This window comes from Octopus bimaculoides, chromosome 2 (assembly GCF_001194135.2).
Source record: "Octopus bimaculoides isolate UCB-OBI-ISO-001 chromosome 2, ASM119413v2, whole genome shotgun sequence".
NCBI lineage: Eukaryota > Metazoa > Mollusca > Cephalopoda > Octopoda > Octopodidae > Octopus > Octopus bimaculoides.
In genome coordinates, this window is record NC_068982.1 from 41,342,566 (window position 1) to 41,354,025 (window position 11,460).

The 11,460-nt window shown below is 33.7% G+C and overlaps 1 protein-coding gene across 1 annotated transcript in view; it reads right to left on the minus strand.

Annotated features, from left to right (window-relative positions):
* Nucleotides 1-9,290, minus strand: part of LOC106884230 (transmembrane anterior posterior transformation protein 1 homolog) — an 83,405-nt gene extending 74,115 nt beyond the window's left edge. The window contains exon 1 of the mRNA XM_014935491.2: nucleotides 8,833-9,290. Within this exon, the coding sequence (XP_014790977.1) occupies nucleotides 8,833-9,028 (196 nt within the window). The 5' untranslated portion in view covers nucleotides 9,029-9,290. The remainder of the gene's footprint in view (nucleotides 1-8,832) is intronic.
* Between the last annotated feature and the right edge of the window lie 2,170 nt (nucleotides 9,291-11,460).

Below are 11,460 nucleotides of genomic sequence, written 5' to 3' on the forward strand. Positions count from 1 at the left end.
AATAGAAATAAGAACAAAAATAATAGTATTAGTAGTGGTAATAATGGTAGTAATGGTAATGATAGAAATAAAAATTAAAATAAAAAGACAAAAATATTGATATAAAAATAATAATAAAAATATAGATACAATGGTAGTATTTAGTTTTTATTTATTTTTCATCATGGCTTACGTTGGATTTGAAACCTAATAGTTTTAGTTACCAAACCTGCCTGACTATTCTAAAGGGTATACTAAAAAATAGATTTTTTTTTTGTTTTTTTTTTTTTGGTCTAGTCCATATTATTTATTTAAGCTTGCTCTCATAATTATAATTTTTTGACTGGTGACTTTGTTGATGTCTGTGTGTCTTTTTTACCCTGTAGAAAGGGTTATCACTAATTTGTGCTCTATTATACATTAAATACGGTGATATACCCCAGAAATGGCCATAGGTGTTCTGTGTTTGTGTTCCACCTATACTTGTAATCCACTGTAAATGATGTTTATGGTTTGACTTTACTGATGTTACCTGCGGAATGGTGAAACTTGGATTTTACTTTGCCACACACTGGATGTTCTGTTGTTGTTTTGTCCTGTGCACTTCGGTATTCCTGTTTATGAAATTGGATTTTACCCACTAAATTTGCTGTCATGAGGGAGGTAGTTGAACTTTCGTACTATTTATCTTGAACTTCTTTTGTTGGCTATTGGCCTCAGCAAATGAACTGTTGTGCTACATTTCCCTATGTATTATTTTTTTTCTCTATACTTTCTATATATATATATATATATATATATATTTATTCTACTGTATTTGTACCGGTCTTTAATATTTTAATCAACTTTTTAATCGTAGTTTATTTATTTATGTTATTCGATTGTATTTTTAATCGATTTTTATTCTTATGTATAAAAATTTTAACTTCCCTTTACTAATTTGGCTTTGTGGTCTATGTTGTACTTCTTATATGTGGTCATTGGTGGGCTACGGGTTTTTGAGTCGATGACCTAACGGTTTTATTCTGCAATTAACTTTGTACCCATGTCTCAACTAGTTTGAGCACTTCTTTTACAGCCTTGTATAAATTCTTGGTTTTCTAATACAAAACCGTTAATATTGAATAATTATATATATATATATATATATATATATATATATATATATATATATATATATATATATATATATATATATACACACACACACATACATACATACAAAAACGTGTGTGTGTGTATGTCAATGAGGGAACCTTCCTACAGTCATACATCCAGCTAAAAATAGCAGCTAGATCTTCTTCATCCACATTTTTTGCCACTTTCAGTCACAACTGTCCACGAGTTATTCCTGTTGCATATTTTACGTTTTGTTTTTGTTGGAGTTTGACAGTCTTTGTTGCAGAGGTCACATCTATGTGTGGTCATTGCTGCACTCACACTTCTATGCTCTTTTATGCAGCAGCAACCATCAGCAGCTCTTTTTCTCCTGTCTTGAGGTACCAGTTCAGGATATTCTATCCCACTTGGCCATCTGCAAGGCCCTCCAAAGACCCTATATTGATATCACAGGTTTTTGTGTACCTTATGCAGACATGCTTGTAGCACACCTGTGGGGATGGCTAATGAATCTCTTAGGGGACATTCTTTGCAATGTAGCTAAAATTCATGCCTAGGCAACCAGTAAAGTCCTTGCTGCCTGAGTAGAATATACATACTAAGTCCAACATGGAAGAGAAGCACTTCATTGGTCTTCCCATGTGCAAATACACACATACAGACGCAGACATGGATGTGTGGTTAAGAAGTTTGCCTCCCAACCACAAGATTTCGAATTCAGTCCCACTGTTTAGCACCTTGAGTAAATGTCTTCAACTATAGTCCCAGGCTCACCAAAGCCCTGTGAGTAGATGTGGTAAATGGAAACTGAAAGAAGCTGTTGTATGCATATATATATATATATATATGTATGCATGTATATGTATGTCTGTGTCTCTTTGCCTTGAACATCAGGTGATAGTTGTAAACAAATCACCCTATCATACAAATGATGTTTGTTTCTAGTCTTCTATGAAAAACATGTCTGGCCTTGGAGAAACACTACCTTGCTTGAAAACAGGTGAGGATTGGAAACAGAAAGGACACCACCTGCAGAAAATCTGCCTCAATAAATTTCGTCTGATCTATGCAAGCCTGGGAAAATGGACTTTAATACAATGATGATGATTATAATGAAATACTCAATGACACACACATTTAAATAAATATACATGTGTTTATATTTATATACACATAAATATTCATTTTTCTTCTCCTAGAATTATATCTTAGCAAAGGTAGTGTTATACTGATGATTACTCCAAGATCAACTGCAACACAGTTGAGGGAACTTTTTCTTTTTTTGCTATTTTCCTGTCTTGCAAGTTACTTGGTGACCTTACTAGTACCAGTGCTATGAAAAAATACACCCAGCACACATTGTAATGTAGTTGGTGCTAAGAAAGGCATTCAACAATAGAAACCATGCCAAGGCTGACATTGGAGACTTGATGCAGTTATGTGGCCTGTGAGATCCTGTCTAACCAACCTACCCATACCAGCATGGAAAATGGACATTAAATGAAGATGATGAATTTACTTTCTGGGTGAGAGCAGTAATCAAACCATAAAGTAACACTAGACTCACTCTGATGCTAGTTTATCATTGGATTACTATCACAGATACTACGTTGTGACCCAATCTAAAATTTTTCATTTTTATTGACCTGCTTTATTTAGCTGTAAATAGGTACCAGGATGAAGTACATTTAACAAATGTAAGCAACAGAGACATAATATCAATGATGGACTACTACGTTAGCTTGCAATGCTGACCTTATTATATTCTCCTATAGGACTGCAAAGGACAACAGAAAATCACTCTAAGGTAACTTGCCGGGAAAAATCAATTACAACTTAGTTATTTCTTGCAAGCTCATTTTTCATGCTTCTTTCTTGCATTTTGCTTTGTAATATTATTAGATGATATAAGGCAGCAAAGCTAACAGAACCGTTAGCACACCAGCAAAATGTTTAGTGGCATTTCATCTATCTTATGTTCTGAATTCAAATTCCACTGAGGTCGACTTTTCATGGCCAATAAAATAAGTACCAGTTAAACACAGGGGGTGGGGTCAATGTAATCAAAAGCTTTCAATGCTATCCAATTTGCAACAGGAAATAACTGCTCCCTGAAATGCATCAGTTGGTGCTCAGGCTGTACATATGAAAATGAAAATTGTGGAGAAAACTTATGTTCTGTATGGTATCAAAACTTCTAACTCATACAGTAACAACAGAAGTATAACTGACTCGTACATACCCGTCTTTGTGTTTGGTATCATATCATGTTTATAGCACAAACGATGAATGCCTACCAAAGGTTAATCTAGTGTTATTTATAAACACCATCTCATAAACAGTATTAGTTCTGTAAGGTAGGAAAGGCCCAGGTTGGTATTGGCAAAGCAATTCAGTCATCTAAAAGCTGACAGTAAGGCCTAAGAAATTAGGCCTCAATGTGTTTTCCATACAACCATGGATTGGACAGTTTGACAGAAGCTATAAGCCAGAGAATTGCACCAAACTCTGTCTTTGGCATGGTTTCTGGCTGGATGTCCTTCCTAACATCAACCACTTTACAGAGTGTAACTGGGTGCTTTTTACATGACGTCAGCAACAGTGAAATTAACAGGTAACTTGCAAGGCAAAACCACTCAACTGCAAAGGGAGTAATATTGAGGAAGATGACTTTGTACCACACACACACACAAAATCAAACAGTACCAGTAAGTTTGTATCATTGTACTACTGTGTTGTAATAACTTTCTGGTTGACTATCTTGTTATCAAGCTTGCATTGACAGGGAGACCCCCCCCCTAAGTGGACAAGTACAATAACATTTCTGTTTGGAATCACTGAGTTTCAAGATCACTATTCTGCAGGAATCATTGGAAAATAGTATCAAAAGACTTTTTAAATAAGCAATCACCATATTATATATATGTCTTTTGTCTGTTCCCTTGATTTTCCTGATCTAAAACAGAATAGGCATCATGTACTCAGTTCTATGTAGGCTCTTTAGTCTCTGCTACAAGTAGAATTGATTGTTTAGACTTTAAGTTGTAATAGAACCTGCTCATATCATCAGTGTTAACAGCCTTTTATTGCCCATTAGCCTGCATCATTCGTAAAGATATTTCTATGTTGAAATCTTTGTAGCCTCAAGATGCTAAATTTGAATGGGAAATTCCCCCTGTGTATATTGAACACAATCTGGAACTTGTAAGGTCATAGCAGTTGAATCAATTTTGATGGCTGTATGCACTGAAACGCAGCAGTCTTAAGAACATGTAAACAATTCATCTCCTATGTATATTTAGCATCATCTTTGATATGGATCTGTGACAGCTGTTTCTTGTACTTAGAAAGTTCACAGTAAGCTTGATGCATATTATGTACTAACTTCTATGGAATGATGACGTATTGGAGCTCTGTCTTTGTACAGAGCCTCAGAGCTAATCTGTTCACAAGCCTATTGTGTATACAGGTATGGTAACACCGACTTCAAACTTCAATATTATCAAGCATAAGCCACTCTTTGTGTTTCAGGTGTTTCCAAAACTTTTTTTTTCTGAATGATATAATCAGAAGAAAATCAATGTATAAAACCTTTCCACAGAGGTTCTGGCAGTGGGAGGCAAAGAAGCCAGGACTCAGGGGTTGCAATGTAACTCAAAACTAATTTATCCTCAGACCAGTAATCTAGCCCGAATACTTGCAATAGAATACATTCTATTAAAGGCATCTAAGAGCCAGATGGTGGCCTTAAAACAGAAAATGGATCAGGTTTCTCCCTGACAAGACCTAGTATTGATAGTGATGAGGTTGGGCTCACTGCAGAAACAGAAAACAGGAACAACCTTAATGTTCTTGCACTTCCAGCCATGCCAGCATTCTAGGACATTAATCACATCCAATCCTGAAGTTGAAGTTAGCAGTAAAATTTTATCCAGTACTACATCTCATTTCTTAGAGAAGTAAAGATATTTTGGACTAAACATAGCCTAAACTTTTCTGCTTATATTTCTGGAATTGGTAACCAAACTTTCTAAAAGAATTTCAAACATTACCTGAATCCAACAGTCTTATTCTAAGAGGAGTGATGTGATTATAGGTAGCATTTCCCCCGCTTAATTTTATTTTCTAAACTCCACATTATTGCATATGACTGATTTCTTACATAGGCACAAGACCCCTAAGTATTTAACTGGTACTTGACGGTAACGACCTCAAAAGGGGGAAAGGCGAAGTTGACTATGGTACAAATTATTAAAAAGTATTATTACAATATGTGGAGACAAGGTAAATATAATGTAAAATACAGAAACTGGAACGGTGACAGTTACATTGTGAAAAATAAATTAAAAAACTCACAGCCACAATATACTGGAAAAATATTGTATAAACATACATAACACGTATGCATTTTTATAAATACGTAGACTGAAAGTAGTTTGTAGTGGATTCAAATATACCGTAATACTGGGACACGTATAGCCAGATAAAGCAAAAATATATACAATTAAAAACTTTTTCAGTCTTTCTTAAGAGGTGGAAAACTTTAGAGCTAAGTAAAATTGTTTAGTATGCAGCCGTATGTTATTTCAATATTGAATAACGTAAGATGTAGGTGAACAAAATCTACCACTCTTGTAATTTTAGCTAAAACGCCTAAAAAAAATCCCAAAGTTGATTACTCAAAGACTATATTTGATTACACCACATCAGAATTTAATAACACCTAAAAATTAAATGTAATTCTAATGCATTCAATTGCACGTAACGATTTGTCTCTTTTTTTTTTAAAAAAGAAAAAGATGTTAAAAAAATGTAACTGTATTTGTAGACTCAGGCGAATTGTCCACCCATTTTCGACACCCTTGATCACTTTACCTATATCACCTTGTCCTTGGAAGAAAAAAAACACGACACAACAAGCATTTTCTAGTCTTTCAGATAAGTATGGATGACTAAACCTCACATGAAGTCAAACTAATTACCCATTAAGTGATTCTACCCCACTTGAATTAGGTGTACAAAATATCGATTTGCTAAATTGGTTAAATACTCCACTACTTGACGGTGAATACTCCCTCTCAGGAAGTAAACAAAAAAGAAAATTATGATTGTGTACTTAGCTTTAATTAGCTTTCGTGTTTTTAATCGAACTTATTTTTGCTAATTTGATCATTTACATTAGAATAAGATTCTTCAATCGGTTTCTAATTAGTATCAAATAGATTTCATTTTCCGTATGTATCACTAACGGGACTAATCATGACACGTGTATGTATGTAGGTATGTGTCTAATTATTATTATTATTTTTCTAAAGACAAAACGAAGCAAATTATAAGAAATATAGTTCGATGGTTAGCACTAACCAACGATCTATATTATTTCTTATGACTTGTATTGTTTTTAGCTTAATAATAATAATAATAATAATAATAGTTTATTGCCATCAGGGCGAAGGATGCGCTGACAATACAAAACAGACATTAAGTGGGGGGGGGACATATAATGAAATGATAAAAAAAGAGAATATATACAGTATACAATGAAAAGGAAGGGAAATATACATAGTGTACAGAAGTTTAAAAAAAGTATATTATAATATTGTAGAAGAGGTAGACCCAGGAAGACGTGGGACGAACTAGTGAGAAAGGATCTTCAGACGTTGGGACTCACAGAGGAAATGACAAGGGACCGAGACAACTGGCGGTTTGCTGTGCTTGAGAAGACACATCAAGCTGAGTAAAACTGACGTGCGTACATACAGGAATGACCTCTACGTCCCTTTCAGCCGAGAGGTCCTTCCCTTGAGGGCTCGCGGGTGCTAGTGTCACATAAAAAAGGGACCGTGCTGGTGCCATGTAAAAAAAAAAAAAAAGCACCCAGTACACCCTGTGAAGTGGTTGGTGTTAAGAAGGGCATCTAGCCGTAGAAACCATGCCAAAATAGACAATATGAAGCTGGGGAGCTGCCAGCTGGTCAGCTCCTGTCAAACTGTCCAACCCATGCCAGCATGGAAAGTGGGTGTTAAATTATGATGATAATGATATATATATAGCGAAGGAGAAAGAAAGAAATGATAAATATTTTCTGAGATTAATACTCCGGAAGGGGCAACATAAATAAATAAAACAGTAAAATAACATGACCCAGTTCATTTTGGGAGGTGTGAAGTGAATAAGACCTGCTCCAAATGGAATCTGATCGTTTCACATGTTTATTTATGAGATTCGGATCTTCAAATCGAATATCTATAATCAACAATCGCCAATTTTTCAATTTTTTTTATGGTTAGAAGTGAATAGTCGCCGATATAAACAGATTATGGAAAGTCAAAAACAAAGATATATAAAAAAAAAAACAAAGGCATCGAAGGGTGCATAGGTGATGAACAATATTGCTATTTTTTCCGGAGCAAATAAATAAATTAAATTGAAAAAAAACCTAGTCCACAGTTTTATCTTGGTGTTCTATACCCAATGTCCATAAAAATAAATATGTATTTTGATCGATGTGTGTATTTATAGCGTCTACGTTTCCCCCTTACTTCATATACACGAATTATATATGTATGCGTATGTATACATACATATGTGTATATATATTATATACACATATATATACTACGTACATCAGTAATTACAACAAATCGAAACATATATATAATAAAATTGTCTTTTAATCCGTAAATGATGTAATATAGATAAAAAATGAAATTCTCAAGTACACTTGTACTATATTCATGGATGTATTTGTATTATATATGTGTGTGTATTATATATACGTCAGTGTATTTTATATATATATATATATATATGAATGCGCGATTTTTAAAGAATTTTATCAGCATGTATTGAGTTCTATTTCTCCTGTTTGTCCTACCAAACACAAACACATCATATATATATATATATATATATATATACATACACACACAAACATTCGTATGATATTCTGTAGCCGTGTCTACGAGTTATTTATTGTCTGTGTGTGCATGCACATTTGTCTAGAAGCTACGTACACAAATGTTGACGTAACGGCCCAATATACGGATTGCAACTCAGTTACTAAATCTATCGTACTAAATGAAAAGTCTTTCTTTGCATTATACTTACTACTATACTGCATATTTTAAAAAAGACCAATACGGATATTGACAGATTGACATATATAACAATATAATATAATTCGAGATCGACGGAATCGGCAGTTTACCATAAATCGAATAAGTATCATCTATAATTGATTTTTCCATTGGTAAATGAACGATGATATTATTTCGAATGTTTTGTTTTCGTCGATCTGTTACAAACGACTTCGCACACATGCAAGTTATATATATATCTGTATATGTATCTGTGCATTAACTAAAAAAGATTATTTTATTTTATAAAAATTTAACTGGTAGTATTTTAACATCAGTGAGTAAAGACATATCATTCGCAACGGGGGTTGCTTAATATTTTATTTTAGTAAAGGACATCTCACTGCAACTGTCAAACCTTATTTTATCGTTTTACCCCCACCGATTAATATAATAAAAATCTAAAAAGATGTTAATAACTCAAAGGAGCTAGAGAAATGAATATACTAGTTAATGACAACAAAAAGATAATTATACAAACATATATATATTCAAACACATTCCATATATATAGATATATAGGTTGCAATGTATTTATTGCCTGACTATATAATAAACTAAATCACTTGGGTTAATAATTACTCAGTAAACTAACCTGATCTGGGGAGCATTTTCGCACCATGATGTACTGACGAATAAACAGTCTCAACTTTATCACGTACGTCTGACGGACCAACGTTTGGACCGTTCAGATCGGTTGTCTGATGGCGATTTAGATTGCTGTTGTATCCTGATTCTGTGGGTGTTATATTTTCACTGTTGTTGATCTGTGAGGTTCCGTACGCGGCCATAGAACGAAATCCACCACTTCATCCACTCTAGCTGTCTATTTCAGTCATTCTCCCTGCCACTCGTTACTTTATCTAATTTACTAACTCTTACTATACCTCATTTACTCTCACTATACGTTTATACATTTCCCTAATTCACATTCTATATCTCTTCCAGTTACTCCACCTCCTTTATTCTTTTACTCACTCAGCATTCCTTCTCTGTACTCTATCTCTCTTCACTTTTCTATCAGTCAGTCTCTTTCTCCCCCTTCTCTCTCTTCACTTTCATATTTCTCTCTTTCTTCCTCTCTCTATCATTCTCGCTTCTCTTTCTCACTTTTTACCTGTATTAGCTGTTTTGACTACATCTCAGTAAATACTTATGTAACTTGTTATCAATTAACGAAGCTATGCTACTTAAGTTCGTCATCTCGTTCTCTTTTCTTCTTTACTTTATCTGGTCACTGTCACTCTGCATCGAAGCTTCAAGACTGTCTTTAGTTTTATACTAGTAATATAATCACGTCTCCAGTACTATTGAGGGGGAAAGCATGAATTAAACATTCTCATTTTCCTCACCCCTTGAAATATGCAATCTGAAACAATCTTATCAATTGTAATTTATTCTTGTGTTTTAATTTATTTGTATTCTCAGATGTTTTTATTATTTCATTTATACAAGGGCTTCCTTGTAAAATCGGTTTATGTTTCATTTTCTCCACGTTCATAAAGGTTTCGATGAGTTTTTTTTTTTTTTAAATTTTATTTTTCGTTTTGAATCTTTCTCATTTGATTTCTTTTTCCGATTGCAATGTCTCTCAAATACTATTTCTTATAACAAGAGGTCTTGGACCTGTTACTTTCAACTTTATTTACATGTAAATTTTATTTTGTCCCTGTTAATTTTCCTCTTCATTCTCTGTTGTCTTTCATTTAATATTACGTTAGTGGTTTATTTCACATTGTTTTGTTTCATAAGTGCCTATCCTAACTATATCAAACCTGCCTCTTGCTTGCTTTAAGAGACCACAGGAAGCAGAATTGAGACTCAGTGGACAACATTTAATTTATCCGCCACAAGATAGTGACGTCACATTCTCACTAATAATTTGCCAAAATAACGATTTCAGAATTACATCTGATATCTCTGCCACCTTTTAAAAACTCCGAAGTACACTGTAGATCTGTGTGTTTTTTCATGCTATTAACTAATTAATTCCATTATAATGAGGAATAAATAATTATAAATTTTCTATGTTGGAATATTAATATCATTATACAGTCATTTAAATTCAAAAGTAAAAGTAAAATCGTCTACGAACTTGACTTTATATTTTAATATAAACTATATTAAACAGAAATGTAGATTTATTGATTTATTTGTAATCGATTAATGGTTATTATAAACCAGATATTCAAACTATTTCTATGTTTAATTACATTCTGACTTTACAAAACTCTTTTGTAAAACTCTCAAGAGTTTATTATTATTATTATTTTTTTTTTGTATGACAAACAATAAGTGTCTTCTGTTGTCATTTGTGGAATAACTAATATCAAAATGACAAAATAGTCTTGTGGACTAGAAAATATTTTAGATAAATTACAATTTGAACTTCGTAATTTATATTTTCTCTGCATTTGGAGTTTAAAGGGATGATAGTCTAATGAGGGATTCCGCCGAGCACGAAAGACCATGCAACTAGCATTATCCATCACCATGTTTAACTCCATTAACTGACCCTTGGGTGCCTTTAGCTGAGCCCGCTTTGTAGCAAAGTCTCCCATCTGAGTATAATACCTTCTTCCTAACAGACTGAAAAATGTCGAGCTTGCTTCCTTTCCTGGCTAAGCCATTAAAAAGACCCCAAGGTTAAGTAATGAAAAAAATGTTACAAATGTGGTCCTTTTTTTCTTTTCATTCATACCGTATCTACATTGTGACATTGTATTATATAGATGGTAGTAAAGATATTCTCTTTAAAATGGGACATATATGTAAGTGCAGCGGCTAGTTTTCTGACAAAAACTTTGAATCTCAGTAGCAGGCAGTTTGGAAAAACATACTGTAGCAAGCAGTTTCGCTGAAGATAATCAGATTCATTTATCGACTTCATCTCGCCTGTGTTGCTGGACAAATCAATAAATCATTTTCAACATTATAAAATCTTAACTGAAACAATATTCTGCCATAAAAAAAATATATATACAGATGCAGAGATAAAAAAAAAGATCGATCAATTGTGCGACAAGTTGGAAGTGGATCATATTTTGGAGAACGTGGTATGTGAAGAGTTAGCGTGAAAGTTCAGGATCATGAAGGTCGTATTCTTGTACAACGCGGCTAGGTGCCAATGTCAGATAGGCACAAGACTTGTGTTGCCGACTGAAAGAGGAAATCTGCGGCAAATATAGGCCTTTCGTGAGATTGGAGGTAACGTACATCAGCA